Source organism: Caretta caretta, chromosome 12 (assembly GCF_965140235.1).
Source record: "Caretta caretta isolate rCarCar2 chromosome 12, rCarCar1.hap1, whole genome shotgun sequence".
NCBI lineage: Eukaryota > Metazoa > Chordata > Testudines > Cheloniidae > Caretta > Caretta caretta.
The window spans coordinates 39,101,520-39,118,791 of record NC_134217.1 but is presented as its reverse complement, the minus strand read 5'-3'; the positions used below and the strand labels follow the sequence as shown (position 1 = coordinate 39,118,791).

The 17,272-nt window shown below is 48.4% G+C and overlaps 1 protein-coding gene across 3 annotated transcripts in view; it reads right to left on the bottom strand.

Moving 5' to 3' along the window:
- Positions 1 to 1,721: 1,721 nt before the first annotated feature.
- Positions 1,722 to 17,272, bottom strand: part of ZNF469 (zinc finger protein 469) — a 295,831-nt gene continuing 280,280 nt past the window's right edge. For all 3 annotated transcript variants that reach the window (XM_075118464.1, XM_075118465.1, XM_048816791.2), the window contains one exon: positions 1,722 to 16,627. In XM_075118464.1, coding sequence (XP_074974565.1) covers positions 3,249 to 16,415 — 13,167 coding nt within the window. In that variant the 5' untranslated portion in view covers positions 16,416 to 16,627 and the 3' untranslated portion in view covers positions 1,722 to 3,248. The remainder of the gene's footprint in view (positions 16,628 to 17,272) is intronic.

The window sequence follows — 17,272 nt, the reverse complement described above, 5'->3', positions numbered from 1 at the left end:
TCTTCTTGCTGCAGGTCAGATCCTTGATACTACTAAAAGGGCAGTGGAGTGTGAAAGTGAAAAAATAATGAGACAAAAGTTAACTGTCCCCACTTATCTGATCTAAACCAGTTTGGCCACCTGCAAAAACGACAAGGGCAGTCAAAAGCCTCATGCGTCAGGGCATAAGCTATGGGTCAGGTAGAAATTCTCTTGTGCCCCTTCTGGTATTTCAGACACAGGTGCATTATGGGGGATTTTTCCTGAAGCACCTGCCATTGCTAGAAATAAGCTATCAAACTAGATGAACCATTGACCCGCTCTGGTGTAGCAGTTCCACAGTTCTAGTTACTGGACTCATGGATACCATGGTCATGAATGGGGGGTATATAAACCTACATAGATAAATGGGGCCATGTCACACAGTGATTTAGTGCATGTAAACTGTGGGCTGCAGACTCAGGTACAGTGAAGGTGAAGGAGGTAGAAAAAAGACACAGGAGCATTAAAAACATAGGCCAAAATAGACTCTTTTAATTTTACGTCCCACAAAAATGGCAATAATTTAGGGCATCACTTGACAATAATATAGTTGCCAGCTAAAGCAAAACCCCCAGAACTAGAACAAGCCTTTGTCCAATTAAAGGAAATCTTCTTAGGCTGATAGCGGGCTCTGCCTAAAACCAAGCTTTCTCAGGTTACACTAAATCACTGGAGCAGGCTTTTGCGTAAGGCAAGCTTCCCGACTAACCTCCATCTTTGAAATCTACAGCCACCTCTCTCGGAGCTAGGCTTCTTGCCCGGAGTGTGTCACACAGGCCTGTCACGCTACACGGACTCTTTTAAAGTTGGGGCAAATTTTATAGCTCTTTAACCCAATCCCCACTAATCTCCAGCCAATAAGCCATCACTCTCAGTGAGGGTCCTCTCCTCACCAGCCAGAAAGGCCGCTTTGGATCGGCCGCCTTCACTTTCTCACTGCCTGCTTCCCAGCGCATCTTATCGAACCTCATCTTGAATCCTGGCAGTGATGGTGCTATTAGGGCCCAGGCAGCATGGCCCAGTGGACAGTGCACTAAGCTGGCTGGCTCCTAGTCCCAGCTCTGGCACTGACCTACAGGGTATGACCCTGGGTAAGTCTCTGTCCCTTTGTTTCCCTGTGTGCAGCATGAGGATAACTGACACTTACCATTTCTGGGAAAAGTGCTTTGAGAGGTCTGGATGAAAAGCACAATAGGTGAGATAAGTGTTATTGAAACACTCCCATCCAGCAACAAGAGGAATGATGGCCTAGTGGTTAGGGGCTTGGAGCCTGAGAGACCCAGGTTCAACTCCATGCTCCACCCTACAATGCCTTGTGTTCTTAGACAAGTCACTCATCTCTCTAGGCCTTAGTTTCACCATCTGTTAAAGGGGGATAATGGCAGTATCTTACCACAAAGGGGTGCTGTGAGGACAGTTACTGTGGTAATGGGGCCATCTAAGTACCGTAGATGGATAGAAGTCACCTAAGCTAGCAAGTTATTCTTTATTATTATTGTAGTGGTTATAAGACCACACCAGAGCCTAGTGTGTGTGTACCTCTACCTGTACATGTGCATGGACGTGCGTGCACACACAGAGTAATAAACAGTCCCTGGCTTCAAACTCCCAGCAAAACTGGGGCATGGGTGTGTGTATGCAGTGCGGGAAAGAAGACCAAAGAAAGAAAAACATCTGACAAATTCCACAAAGTCTGGGAGTTTCTGTGAAAATATTGGAATATATTTGAAAGGATTAATTAGGTATGATTTTACAGTACCACCCCATATTTTCATCTCATACTTTATTTAACAATATTAAAGAGGCACTTTAATAGGACACATACGACATAATAAAAAGGCATTTCTTGCTCTCTCTTTCCTCTCTGACAAAATATCAAAATAAAAACTTTTGACATAACACATTGCACCCAAGGTAAATTACCTACAATAGTTTTTATACAATACAAAGGACAGTAAAGATACATATTAACAGGAAAAAGCCACTTTTTCCCCTTTTAAAACTAAAAACATTTTTTTTTTTTTTGCAGGACAGACGCAAAGTACTCTATTTGTTCATATCACATCAGTGCATTACTTCACCTCCTTGACTTGGGAGTATTTCAATAGTATTTAAGTATCTTCCATGTCCTCATTTGCACCTGAGATTTCTTTCTGGTTCAAAGTTCAGTTGTATACCTGCTCGATAACATGACATAACCTTTTTAACACTACGGAGTACCAGCATACAGGATGTTATAAAACGTTTTATTTTCCTGCTTTGATTTCTTTTACAGGTCACTGCTACTTCCTATCTGTTCCCTTTTATTTTTAAATCAAGGAAGTCTGTATTCACATTACAAAATAAAAATAGCACCAGTAACTGCATAGTAAAAAGCTGATACCTATATAGCTACTAAGTCAATACAGTAAGATAGTTTAGAAGTTATACCATTCCGGTCACTTGGACAGTACTATTCTGGTCTGGTAACTTGGGACAGTTTTATCCGTGGAACAAAAAAAGTTTGTCACAAATGTCAGGGTGCAGTTCGCTAGCGTTATTCTCATTTTTCATGCATTTACATAATCTACAGTGGTCAAATAATGGCACCAAAGTTTGAAACACTCTAATAGGCCCACGCAGCAAGCAAGCTAGTTCATTATTTTCTTGGCAACGGAGAAACAAATTCTTAGGAATGGCTGTCAAAAAAGGTGGCATTTGATTCTTAATTTAATTTTTTTTTTAATTTATTGTGTCATAGGCCAGTTCCCAATTGAGTGAATTGTACAGGATTATTTGTGCAAAATCTTTAAAAAAATTGCTTTCTACAGTGTACTGCACCTTCTGAATAAGACGTCCATGGAATGAAGTTCATCTCTTCAAGTACTTTGTACAAAGATAACACAGAAGCAGTCTCAAAAGGGTCTGAGATTTGCAAGTATCCTTATGACCTCAGCACTTCTGCAATAAAGCAATTGCTCTTGACGATTCAGTCTGCCCAAAGCGATTACAATTTCAGTTCATGAAAATCATCAGCAACATCAAAGTTCTAGCATTTGCATGATAAATCAGGTGAATTAAAGTAGATTAGTAGACACAAAGCAAACTATTTCACAGGGGCTGCAGTGCAAGTTCATTTAAACTAGACAGAAAAATCACGCTACACAAACGAATTTAATGCTTTGATAATTTTTCCCTTGCAAACCCCATGAAAGCAGCTGAGGATCACCATAAGTCACTTTCATAAATTACTCTGAAGTATCTCTTCTTAAAGGAATTTTAAAGCTCGTTAATTTCTGTCCAAACAGTTGGCTTAGGAGATTGTTCTGGGATTCGGCTGTCCTGTAATTGTGAGAGTCAGCAGGTTTAGCACCTTGGACAGCTCTGTGCCTGTTTAAAGAGCTGTGTAGGGACGTGGCGGGGCCTTTGGCGAGAAGATGGTGAAAGGTTTTCCCCAGGATGTCCTTCTTACGTTTCAGGTCTCCATTGGAATGACGGTTCGTCACCTTCTTCTGATTGTAGGTGTCCAGTGCCATCTTTTTCAGCTGGTTGCCAACTCCTGACATTCTGGGCCTGGGGATCAGTTTGTTGCAGTGTGTTTCCCTCCTCCCGGGGGAAAGGGCAGAAGCCTCGTTGTTAGTCCATTCGGCTCTTTTGAGCTCTCCAGCCCCGTCATTCCTCCCAGGGCCCGGTGTTCGGGCTTTCTTCTTCTTCCCATGTCCCTCAATGTTCTCCCTGGAGGCCGAGCTGCCTTTGTGACTCGAAGACTTGTGCTCTTTTCGCTTCTTTGGGTGCAGCTTTCCAGGCCCGTTCAGAGCTGGCTTGTCCAAGGATTTACCTGGATCCGAGTGGCTGTGTTTCACAGGGTTGGCCACTCCTTCAGCTTTGAGTTGACTTAAGGGTTTGTTTTGATTGCATCCTATTTCTCTGACACCGGCACTGGCATTGCTGTCTTTGGCGCAGACACCTGTCTCAGGCATGGCTTTGTCTTTTAGTGAGCAGGGTTTCTGGATCTCCTCTGTGCTGCCCAGAGTACCCGTTGCAGCGGAGGCAGCTTCGCCGTTCACTTGAGTGCCTGTGGTTTTCTTCGGAGGGGCTGAATCTTTGGCAGCCCTGTTTAGAACAGGTGATGCTGTCTTGTCCTTCAGAGGCAGAGAGGGGTAGGTGGACTCTGAATAATTGGGCTTGGATGCAATTTCCCTAGGGGCTACATCATCTACATTCAGGCTGCTCCACAATGTTTTATGAGTGTCCTTGGCCTGTGGAGCTTCTACTTTTGGTGCAGGAATTTCTGGGATTTTCTTAGCTAGTTTGAGGCAAGGGATCTCGTCGACAGGCTCTTCTCGTGAACTGGGACTGTCCAATAGCCCCACCGCAGGTTCTCTTTGATTGCCCAGAGTTGGCTTTTCTTGGCCATCTGCATGCCCATGTTTCTCAGTGAGATGAGGTGGAGATAGCTTTCCATCCGTTGCCTGGTTATGAGCTAAACTAGCAAGGTCCATACGAAATTCAGAAGAGTCCAGGAAAGGAAGAGGCTTCCCATCAAAGGCTCCTTTGTCTAGTTCTTCGATGGAAAATGTCGTGGTGTAACTGAGCTCTGGATCACCCACGACCGCCTGGGGCAGAGAGGGAGACAGGCAAGGGGGCGGCGGGAGGGTATCGAACTGAGATTTTTCCATTTTAGCCAGGAGGTCTGAGAAGTCACCCACGAGGTCTTCCGTTTTCACAGAGGTTTGGGGCACAGTTGTTCCACGACCACCGCCTGTTGCAGGGCAGGACTCACTGGGAGGTGGTGAAGGCACATCAGCTAGCTGTAGGTCATTACTATGGTCAAGGTGCACAGGTGAGTTGCATGGATCCAAGTTGCCATGGTGTGTGATCTTCCTTTTCTTGCGTGGTGGCGTGTCCTCCCTTGGACAGTTTTCCTCTTTGATTTTCTCATTGCCGCCCTTGGAGGAGATGCCGGGCCTCATGACCCCTCTGAATTTGAAAGTCTTGTTGCTTCCTGCCAGGTGCTTCTCCATATGCCTGTCGTACTGTTCTTTCTTAGAGAAGGTGTAGTTGCACATGCTGCATATGAATGACTTTTTGATGACGTGCATGACGTCCGCGCAGAGCTCACACGCATACAGCGTGGTGTGCTTGATCTCTGGTTCCTCTGCTACCCCATGATCTTGACTCAGGTGGCTTCGAAGCTCTTTGGTTTCCGGGTAGAACATCGGGCATTTGTGGCACAAGTAAATCTTCTGTAAGCTGTGCACCACTAAGTGACGCTGGAGCTTGAAGGGCTTGGGAAATTGTTTTCCACAGTGATGGCAATCTCTGGAAGGATCCCTGCAGTCCGGATGCATGGGGACAGCTTTTTGAGTGCTTTCACCTTTTGGCGTATTGTCTGGAGATGGACTGGCAGACCCTTTGGAAGAGCTGGAGGCGGAGGAAGCTGGTTTAATTCTGATACTGCCTTCCAAGGCATCTTTAGTTACCTTTGCCTCTTGGTCTTGGGGTGGCTCTTTTGGGCTCTTGTTCTCTTTGCTGGCAAGGTGTTTGCTGGTAGAATCCACCAGCTTGGATGACTTGTTTGGTTTCCGATACATGATGGTGTGCAGGAAGTGAGTGACCGCAGCGTTGGCCTCGCTGAAGCAGGTGGGCAGACCCATCGCTGATTTCTGAGCCTGACCTTTCCGAGCGAACTGCGTGGCGTGCTCTCTGAGATGCTCATTGTACATCCAGACATCGGAAATCTCCTTCAGGCACATTCCACAGGCCCACAGGCCAGCTTTGTTTTTTGAATGCTTCTCTTTTAAATGGTCCCTCAATTGCTCCCTTGAGCTGAATTTGCGCTGGACACACATATAGCAGGTAGGTGGAGGGGAAGGGTTATGGGTGAGTTTGTGAAAGTCCAGCTCCCCTAAGGTGAGAAACCACTGGAAACACACTTTGCATTTGTATTGTTTATCCTTAGTCTTGATGTTCATATCATTGCGATTTTTGCCTGGTTTCCCATCTTCTAGCTTATTTTTGCTGTGTTTGCTATGCTGGCTTGGCTTCTGCTTGAAACTCACCATGCTTTCATCCAAATGGCCAGGATTATCTTTGCAAGGGCTAAAAAAGCACATGTCCTGCATCTTGAACTTTGCATTCAACATCTCAATGTCAATCGTATGAAACTCAGGTGAGCCTCGGTCCTCATTTATCTTGCTGTTGAGGGGTTCCTCTTCCAGCTCTGGGGGTTCTGGACTAGTTTCTGCTATTGAATGTTCATTTGCAAGCTCCATAGGGGACTTGAACAGTATTTCATCAGCAGGAACATTTTCTGCCTCCTTTTCAAGACTTTCCCAAATGTTCAAGTTCGGAATGTTTTCCATCTGGTTGTTTTGGCATAGGAAGGTTAACATGTTATCATCCTCCAGATCAATGACCTCCTTCCTTTGGCTGTTTCTCTCATAATCTGGCTGCAGTGCAATATTTGTGGAAGCGGTGGAGCTGGCATCACACCCCTTTGGCTTACTGCTGTGACACATGTTTAGCATCAAGGCATCGTCAATGGAGATGGTTTCATATTCACAAGGATCGTCCCTGGTGACACAGAAAGAGCTGGTTTCACTGAGGTCTGAAGCCAGCCGGATGGGAAAGAAGTCTATGGTACCCACTGGCCCGACATTTGCATCAGTGACAGGTTTGGGTTTCTTGGTTCGTTTCCCGTACACGCGTGTGCACTTCCTCCGGGTGAACTGGTTGTCCCTTGGAAACAGCTGTGAGAATGTGATGTCATCATCAAATAAACCCTGCAGGTCCGGCTCAGTTGCATCACCAGTGCAGGACTCCTTGCTCTGTAGCAACTCTCCCTTTCCCCAGGGCTTTGACTCTGCAGAACAAGGGCTGTCATCAGAAGCGTTTTCCAACATGCCTTTAGTGGGATCCTTGTTGGCCGTTTCAGATTCACAGGTTTCTAAAGACAGATCTGCTCTGGCAGGACTCAAGGGATGCCTGAAGGCACTACTATGATTCCCAGGATGGCTCTTTCCCAAGGAATTCTCACATTCCTTCACATTTGTGCCACCACCATCATCCTGCTGTTCTTTGCATACCTTGCTCAACCCCTTCTCCACTTGCTTCATGAACCCACTTGCCCATTTCCCTTTGGCCTGTGCCTTTTCTCCTTGACTTGGATCTTCCATCTGCTTTTGACAGCTCACGGGGACCTTTAGTGATTCCTGTCTGCCTGTCTCCTTGGAAGAGACTACCCAATCACCCACTTCATCGGAATGCTTAATTATGCAAGGTGACTGTTTTGCTGTGTGAGACTGCTGGGGTGAGCATGGCCTGTCTTGTTCCTCTGCTGAGATGCAGCTGCATGGCTCAGCCAGGTCTTCAATCACATTTAACAGACTGGAGTTGATTCTACTGGAAACAACATTGGAAGGACCATCAATAGCATTCTTCTCCAGGTCAGACAATTCATTGACTTCACTTTCATTGGGAAACATCTTTACTTTCCTTCTTCTTGCTTTTCTACTTAGTTTCTTCTCTAAATTTCTACTTAACCCCCCAGGATCTTTGCTTTGGCTTCTTCTACCTTTTCCCTGTTTATCTGGTTGCTTTCTAGGACAGGGCTTTTCTGTCACTGATTCATCCAATCCCCCTGTCTCTGAGCTATGCGATTTTGTCTTTGTTTCTTTACTCAGAATATCTGGGTGATGACGTTCATGGCACACTTCAAGCGATATGACACTGAGGTCACTGAGCACCCGACTAACTACTTCTTGCATTTGTGCATTGGGCTCCTTCTCTTGACCCACACAGGTTTTCTTGGAGACGTGTCCAACGGCGCTGGTTGGCATTTGGGTGTTATTCATTCTCTCTTTGGCAGTGGTCTTTATACTTTTCCGAGAGACTTTCTTGGACATTTTAGATGTTTTCTCCAGCAGATTCAAACTGAACTTTGAAGTTTTGCTTGGCAGCAACGTGCCGTCGTTTTTCGTCCGATGCTTTACAGCTTTGTGCCTGGTCAGCCCTGGTTTGGATCTAAAAGATGCTGAACAAATATCACAAGTGACTTGGAGGCCATTTTGTTTCTTTTCTTTCAGGTGCCCGTTTCTGGAAGCATTTGGGATATTTTTAAACATGCCACTCTCCTCTTCTTGCTCCATGTTATTTACCGTACAACTGCCGCCTCCTCCAGGACTCTCAGCCCCATGGCTTTCCAAGTCATCTCCTTTTGAATTATTTTCTCTATTAGCCACATTTTTGGAGGGGTCACTAGGTCTTGTCTCCGGCACATCTGTAAACTGGTGGCCCTTTTGATCAACAGGGCCAGAATCTGCTGTCCTTCCAAAGGCAATATTTACAACTGTTGGGATCTGTTGAATGACAAAGCTATTGCATGAGGACTCTGGCTCCTTTTGATGTTTATTTCCGTTATAATGGCACTTTTTAAGCTCCTCTTCTTGATTTAACTTTACCTCTCCGTCTCTTTCTCCAACTGGCGAAAGATTAGTGGGCTGCGTTGAGTAATCTTTGGTTTCTGGTGTGGGCTGACAAGCATGGATGCTCTGCAGAGGCATTGACTGATAATTAATAATCATGTCTGTGGTGGTGCATGTCTTCCTTCCTTTATAAAGAGGGCATAATGGCTCAGCACAAGTGCTTTCTGGCAGCCCATCATCAGTGTCTTTTTGATCCAGAGGTGGCACGCAGGGAAGAATACAGTCGTTCATTTGCAATTTCTGGGGGCTTTCCATCTCCAAAGCAGAAACTGCCAACTCGCCGGGGCATTGTGGAACATGAGGTTTTGCTGGTCCTTCTTTTTCAGACTGCCCAAAATTATTTAGAATGTCTTCGGCAAGACATTGATGAATGTTTCCAATAGCATCCAAAGGTGTGGGAGCAGTGTTGTTGCATTGCGGAAGAGTGGGTGGAAAGACATGTGTGTCTTTCCATTTTCCTTGCTCTAAAGGATTTTGTGTGGGACAGCAAACTAGATTTTTCTCCAAATCAGAGTTGAACCTTTTTACAGTAAATGAACTTGACTGAGTCTCTGTGTTAAGCACAGGAGCAGTGTATCTATCCTCTTCCGAGAGCTGCACACTGAAGTCAGAGAACTCTACATTTTCATTATTACTGTTCTGCAAATATTTGTGGCGAGAAAAGCTAGTCTGTAAAGGCAAACTGGCCAGAGAGTCCTCTTTAGAGCGACAAGCATCAAGGGCCTGCTTTTTCTTTCCACTGCCGTCTTCAGGAAGCTGAGCATTTACTGAATAGATGTTAGTTTCATGCAACAAATTATATTCCTGGTGAAGATCTTCAGAAGGATTCAAAGAGCTAGCAGGACCCAAAGACACACTGCAAGGAAGCTGTGTCTCATGTCCTACGTGGTTGTTGGTTGACCCTATGCGTTTGTTTTTTACGGTGCATGACAACTGCATACGATGACTAGCTCTATCAGACCAAGCATTACATTCAACAGTGTTTACTTTTAGTGTCTCTGTCAGTGCATTGCCTAATGTTTCTTTCTCAAACAAACTATGGCTTAAATAGGATTCTCTGTGGTTTTTAAATGCCAAGGTTGCTTTGTTTTTATCTTGCTCCTGCTCCTCCACAATCTGATCAGCTTTCTTTACCTGCCCTAGCAATGGGGTTACCATTGCGCTGCCGCATGGTGAGAGGTTATTATGCTCTTGCGATACACCATCTGCACAGATATTAACGTCACTCGGCTCTGAACATTCATCTGCTAAGTGCTGCAGCTCTGTTACATTATTGTGCAGCTTGTGGTTCGCAAATGTGGATTGCTCTGCAGTGTAGGTGTCTGTTTCGTTGAACGATTCCAGCTGTTCACCTGCCTCTGGAAAAACTCCAGTTGCTTCTGATGTGGTAGCCATGCTCTCTGCCTCTCCTCCCATGGGCTCGTTCCCCTCTACAGACGCATGATGACATGCTGAATTCTCACCTTCCAAGCTGCCCAGGCCTTCCTCTTCCTGCTCAGACTGGAGATTGGCATTTGAAGGTTGGTGGTTGGCAGAGAGCAGTACTGGGAAGCATGGCACCATCAGCTCTTCTTCATTATTCTTGACTGTCCGGGCAACAAACATTTGGAGCTGCTGTAATGGGTTTGTGGTAGTTTCTTGGGAGGCTAGCACCTTTTCTGTACCACAACCAGTCTCTTTGGACACACTCAGTATATCGAATAATAAAGCTTTCCGGTTGCTAGCCTTGTGAAAGGGCCCTGGGGTTTGGTAGACTGCAGGATCCTTACTTTCTTCAGTCTCTTCCAATAAAACAGGTTCATTGTCATCACCTTCGAAGTGCACTGAGCATTTTAGCACTTTCGGTGACTCGGCTTTGTCTAAAGGTCTTTCTTCTGAGTCCATGTCATTTTTGGCATGAGAAGACAAAGCGAGATCCAAGGTGGGGACCCGATCTTCCCGAAACCCAAATTCACATTTCAGATTTGGAACGTGGCTGCTGAAAGATTCCAGCTCTGGAGGATCATCAAAGGTTTTATCCATTTTCCCTGGCTCGGAAAACCCCTCAGCTCCGTGTTTACTTGGCAGGGACGGAAAAATATCATGTTTATTTAGTTCAGCTGCCTCTAGAGTTTTAGGGAACAAGGAATCAGTAACAATGGCAGGGCTTTTTATCATATGGTTTGTGTAGATTGGAGCCTCTAATTTGTCTGGCATGCATGAATCAGGGATAACCTGGGTAGGTTCATTCTCCATCTCTCTGGAGTCACTTTCCTTGGAAGTTTCAGCATCCTTCAGAGCTTCTGGGAACTGATCGCAGGCCTCTTTGGAACAGAAATGATCTATAGAGATTGAATCTTCAGCAGCTGGTGTACACATGTTTGATTCTAAAGAATTAAACTCCGCTGGGCAGGGCCAAGAATCCTGGTGGTTCTTATAGTTGCCATCGATGTTGGGAACTGTAGGCTTCTCATTCACTAAACTTTGGCCCACACAGACTTTTGTGGGAAGAAGGTTTGTATTCCCAAGAGCATCTGTCAAGAACAAACTCTTTTCATTCCCTGTCTCTTGATCCATGTGTATAGGCGAAAACTGGTCAGTTGCTTTTCTCAGCTGTGTGCTGATGTGTTGCTCAGATTTCTGATGGACGTTGGATGCCTCACTGTTTAATTTGCTGGTTTGCAGCTGACTTTCCAGTTCTGTAACTAATCGCTTGATCTCCAGTTCATCATCTGATATATTGTTAATAAAAGCTACATTATAATCTCCAATCCTGTCTGACAAAGGTAAAGACATTTGATTGGGTGTTATGGCTCCCTCATCTGGGAATTTCTTAGCTAATGGCTTTTCCACCGAAAGGGTATGAAACTGACCAATGTCTTCTGACAAAATTGGAGACACTTCCTCCATTAGATCCCAGTCCTTCTCTTGAAGAAACGGAGGATACTGCTGCTCAAATGGCATGGCTTTGCTGGGTGGATTGCATCCAAATGGGACAAAAGTGTCCTTACTTGTGGCGACGCTGTCGTATAATGGATTATCAAACTCAGCTCCGGGAAGTTCCCCGAACATTGAAGAGGAGTCAAAGCTAAGAGGGGAAGACACTTTGGTCTGATGATTTTCTGATGCAAAGGGGGTGAAATCAGAGTGCTTCTGCTCAAATGAACTGGTGCTAATGTCACCCTGGCATAAGTACATATCGTCAATGTGCGAGGCCCCCACGGCTGGGGGCTTTGAGAAAAGGTGAGGATCGTAGCGACTGGACAGGTCTTTGTGGTCGTAAAGTGTGTCGTCAGTGTTCACATAGGTATCGGGTCCTTTGATGGCTAGCATCATTCCAACAGGATCCCCATTGTAACAGCCGACTGGAGCAGCATAATCTTTCTGGTCATCGCAAAGTCCATGTTCCTTTAAGTACTTGAGTCCAGCAGGCGAATAGGTAGCACTCACATGTCCAGGGCTGGCATCAGTACCAATGTGAGAGGGAGGAATTAACTCTTCTGTATGGTAAGCGAGAGTGTCCTCATTATAAGCAGCAAACGGATGCCTTTGACTGGTCATTGTCAAATCAGTGGAATCTCGAGCGTCTGGCATAGGTCTCGCTATCTCAGCTGCATGGCTAATGGCTCCTTTCTGCTCTTCTGCGTCCTCCTTACAGTAAAGTCTGACGGGACTCTTGTTGAAGGTGTCTTTGCTGTGATGTTCTTTTTCTTTGCTTTCTGGTGAGCTTTCCTTGTTCCTATAGCCTGCCGGAGAAATGTGTGACCTATCGCTGTGATGTGTCGTGGAGCCAGTCAGCAAAGATTTGGCTGACCCAAACCTCCTTGTCCCTCTGGAAAAGCTCGCTTTGGTTTTATTGCTCGTCTTTAGAGACTCTTTGTCAAGAAGGCTCAGCGGGTTCCTTGGAAGTCGTGTGATGTGCTCAGAATTCTCTGGGTATCCTCTGTTCTGGACACTTTCCTTCTCATTGTCGGAGTCGGCCCTTTCAGTGCTTGGAGGGCTAGCGCCGGTTTCACTGGACAGGCTAGTGCTGTGATTGCTGCCGGTGGACGATCGGCTGCTTCGCCTTCGGATTCTGGCTGCAACGCCATCTTTCTTTATTGCTTCATTGCTTGGGGCCCGCCTGTGCTCCTGACCTCCTCTCTTCTGGCTATAGGGCCAGGCTGGCTCTCTCTCTTTGGCCCTCTCACCTCTCCCTGAGCGCCTCCTGCTGAAGCTGTGCTTGGCCCTCCCATTCAACGCTGACCCCGGCTTCTTTCTGCCGTGCAGCGTGGCATTCGCCACCCCTTCAGCATCGGAATCCGAAATGTACTCGTACTCGCCGAATTTACTGTCCTGGGCTGCTGGCAGCCGCCTCTCGGCGGCTCTGGAGCCTGGCGCGTTCTTCTCGCTCTTCGCATGCAGCTTGTGCAGCTTGTTTTTCTGCTGCACGATTTTATGAATGAGCTCCTTACTCCACGTGCCGCTCCTTGGCTTCCGCTTTTTCACATCCTTCATCGAGTACTGCAGCAGCTTGGGGTTCTTACTGGCAGGGCCTTGGGTGGTACCACTGGGCCTGATTTCGCTCTTCAGATAAGCATCTTCACTAAGGTTTCTGGGCTGGTTTTTATCAGAGTCAGGTTTGGTTATAGTCCCTGGAGTAAGAGAGCCGCCATCACCCTTCCTCCCCGCCTTCAGCTTGGTATTCTTGTCAGGCTGTGCTTTATCAGTCGTCACCCGATTTGCAGCCTTGCTCTGTGCCAGCTCCATGACGCTGGATTTCTCCAGCCTCTTGTTCTCCCGGTCTGTGAACTTGCCTGCCAGTCTCCTCTTAGGAACATGCTGCGTCCCCGACACTCTGCTCTGAGCCTGCTCTCCGCTGGGATGATCCTCTTCGTAGTAACAGACGGCTTTTGACTGACTCGTTGGCTTCTCGTCCTTCTCCGCGTGCTTCAGTTTGTTCGCCGAGGCTGGGCCATCCTTCACCTTGTGCGGCACCCCGTTGCCTGTGCCCTTCACCGACGTGAGTTCCTCATCAGCAAACACATCTATGAAGCTACTGTCAATCTCGGGGTTATCGGACTGATACTCCAGCCCATTCAGTGCTTCCGTGATCAGACTGTCCAGCTTGGCATCATCGATTCCTAAGTCGGAAGCAGTAAGTGGCAAGGAATTTGTGGTTAGCCCATTAAATATATGGCCTTTCAGTGGGTCCTCCTTTGCCTCCCCTCTGCCTTCCCCATCTAACAGAAAACTGACAGGCTTGTTTATCGCAAGCAGGTGCGAATGGGTGTCGGGAGAAAGCGACGGCCCTGGCCTGGCTTGGGAGTGTTTCGTGGACTCTGGGGGGAGCTGCTTCCTGGCCTCAGCCCCCCTGGGAGCATCTCTCATCTCGCCCTGGAAAGCTGCGTGCGAGCCACAGAACTGGCGGTGCTCCAGGAAGGAGGAAAGATTGCTGTAGTTTTGGTCACACTGTTTGCAGGTCAGCAGCACGTCCAGCTGGTCCAGGCTTGCGCTGCTCAGCGAGTTCGCCAGCAGGTGATGGGAGGAGTAAGGTGGGGGAGGCGGCTCCCCCTCGAAGGCATCCAGGCAGCCCTTGCCCATGTCGACATCTGGCTTGTGGAACTGGGTCTCCGGGAGGCATTTGAGAAGGTGCTCGTCCTTTGGGGCATCCAGGGGGAAGTGGAAGGGCTTGATGGAGTCTGGCGGGTGGTAGTGGAGTGAGCTGGAGTTCAGGATGTCCGAGGGGTGGCACGGATGGGGAAAGAGGGGTGCCGGGGTAAGTGTGGCAGGCAGCTGGCTGTCTTCGAAGCTGTGGGTGACTGGGCTGCTGGACATAGGCGAGAGAGAAGAACACGTGCTGTTGCAGGTGGGGTTGGGGACAGGCGACGGGAGCGGAGACTCGCCCGGTGAAGCCGCCACCAAGGCCGACGGCGGCAGAGCCAACGGCGGATTGGGAGGGCTCCTGGAGCTGGCTGGCGGCACCGTTTGGTTTATGCCGAAGAAGAGGGGTTTGCTCCTGGAGTCGCATGCGGGAGACCCGGTGTCCTTCCCACCTTCAAAGGAGAAAGTGTTCGCTGAGCCACAGCTCTGCCGGGTGGGGTCCCTCCTTTGCACCATGAGACCCTCCCCTGCCAGGAGCTTTTGGCTGTGATACCTGGGGGTGCCTTTCTGCAGACTGCTGCCCCCTTTCCATTGTGAGGTGCCCAGGGGGAATGGGAACTTCTGGCTGGTGAGCTGCCTGGATAGCTCTATCCTGTTCTGGCTGGGCACTGCGGAGGTGAGGTGGATTTGCTGCCAAGGCATCCTGGAGTTTTTCTGCACGTGCTGCCTCTGCTCAGGGCTGGACTGGCACTCGAATGAGAACTGACTTCCAAGAGGGTTTGAATAAGGTGCTGAAGTCTGGTCCGCGGGAGAGAACGCCTTATGGGCTCCATCCCAGGCTTGCAAGAGCCGGGGGTGGGCTTGAGGTGTACTGGGCATGGTTTTCTCAAAAGGCACCGATCCTGGGCTTACGCCACTCGCCGGGGAACCACAATAAACTTTGTTCTGAAAGTGCACTTGGGGTAGAGAGTTCTGTGGCATATTCCTTCGAAGAGAGCTACCTTGGGTCAGTATCCTTTGACTAGGTCCATTGTCTTTCTGTGAAGGCTGCCCCTTACTCACTGGCTTTGGCATACTAGTCGCATGTAAACTAGGTGGGAAAACGGATTGGTTTTCTTGGAAAGTGCTTGGAGTTTGGTCGATAGCACCAGAAGAAGAGAGAGCACCATTGAGCTCACCGGAATGCTCATTCCTTCCTTTGTAGCAAGGCAGAGGGGACTGCTGCTGGACCCCTGGGGCCGGCGAACGTAGGAACGGAGCTGGCTGAGAAGACAGGCCATATGTCCTTCCCTCTGGGGCTACGGTTTCGTAGGAGCCGTTGCTCAGAGCCTCCTCTTGCCAGTCCCTGGAGGAAGAATGAAAGCCGAAAGCACCATGAATCACCTGGTTAGTTGCCAGTGAAACATCCATATAATCTTGGCTGGTAGTGTCATTACGGAAAGGATCCTTTGCTACGTCATGCAGCGGCTGGAAGGGGTATTGGAATGGCAAGGAGCCCAGACAGTGCGTGCTGGCTTTGCCACTTTCAGGGAAGGGGCATGGTTTCTGAGCAGAGATACCATAGCTAGCACCCAGGAAGCTTTTGTCCGGTGAAGGCCAAGACTTATTCCCATTTGCCTGGAACTCTAAATAGTGTAACTGCCCGTTAGTGCCAGGGCTTTTGTGGGGGAGGCCAGCCGATGGCTGTCCTTTCCCGCTGTGGTTCTGGCGTCTGGCGGCTGGTGTGTGTGAGGTATAGTTGCCGGAGGTAAGGCTGGAGGAGACCTCCGGGAAGCACTGGTTGAAGCTCAGGTCCTCTTGCTCGAGCTCTGCCTCCCTCTCGGGGATGCTGGGCACGTGGAATCGGTAGCTTCCTGAGCTGGGTCCTCGGCTGACTTCTGGCTTCTTGGGCGGGGTGACCTTCTGCTGGGGGTAGGCGATGCCAATGGTGGGGTTGGACCGAGAGTTGCTAATGGTGAGCCTGTAGAGCTGGTGGTGACTGCGCTCCCCTTTCCCAGTGCGCCTGCTCTTATCCCGCACTCGGCTCTTCCCCGTGGGAGACTGTGGGCTCCCCTTGACGCTGCCCCACGGGCCATCGCTGGAAAACTTGGGCTTGTTGTGAAGGGACTTGAAGTCGATCTTGCCCGCTTGCTGCGGCCTGATCACAGCTTCCCGTTGGCTGTGGGGCTCTTTGTCCTTGACGCTGGGGAAGTGGGACCCGCTCTCGGTCCCGTTGTGCAAACACAGCTCCGAGGAGTCCAGGGAGCTGCCGTTAAACTCCCCCCCCCCTTTCCCACTGAAATGTTCTAAGGCAAAGTCTTTGTCTTGATCTTTGGAGCTGGACTCAGTATCACTGACGGCATAAACAAACTGGGTCTCTCCTGTCATGATACCGAGGGGCAGGGCTAGAAGGCTATCGTTTCCCTTACATCTGTGGGATTAGATCCTTCCTTCATGAGCATGGTCTCTCGTTGTTAGGAGGCTAGGATGAGGCTTGGTTAAATAGGCAGTGGTACCCTGCTCCCACATCTATCCTGGTTACTGGGCAGGTCTTGCTTGTAAAGAGCACCTGGGATTCGCCTCATGCTTCCGGATAGGACCTACAATAGAGAAAAACCCCAATGAGTCTTACGGGGACAAAGGACATGGCCACGTCTAACAGCATGGAGCAAGAGGAAGCCACAGCTCAGCTGGGGGTCTGGATTCTCGCGTCCCACGCCCCACGGAGTCAGCTACACCTTGGCACAGAGTGAGCGTTGAACGCTACTATCCTGATTTGTCAGTGTTTGAACCTCGCCCCCTGCACAGATGTGAATAATGGCACAAGGATGGATCAGGCCCCTCGGGGAGTGTATTTCACATGTATCTTTCCAGGGCAGTTTTTGGGCAGCCTGACTTCTAGCTAACCGGAGAGGGAAGACATTTCTATGACAGAAGAAAGCAGTTTGGCTCCTTTCCCTGTCGCCACCTGGGAGCAGAGTGATCAGAACATGGGCATGGAGAAGAACCTCACAAACGATTTCAGAGAAATTCCTCTGACAGGCTTCTCTCTCCAATTGCAAAAGCCCCTCAAACATGCAGCTTTGCAGAGCACGTTAGAAGCATTTTTGGCAAAGCATGCTAAGGGAGGCATTTTTTTCTTCCCTTGGAAGCTATTTCTGTGCGCTTATTAGCAATGTAAGCAGAAAAAGATGAGAGAAGAACTCCACCTATGGATGACTGGCCATGATGGGCAGGGGCAGGCT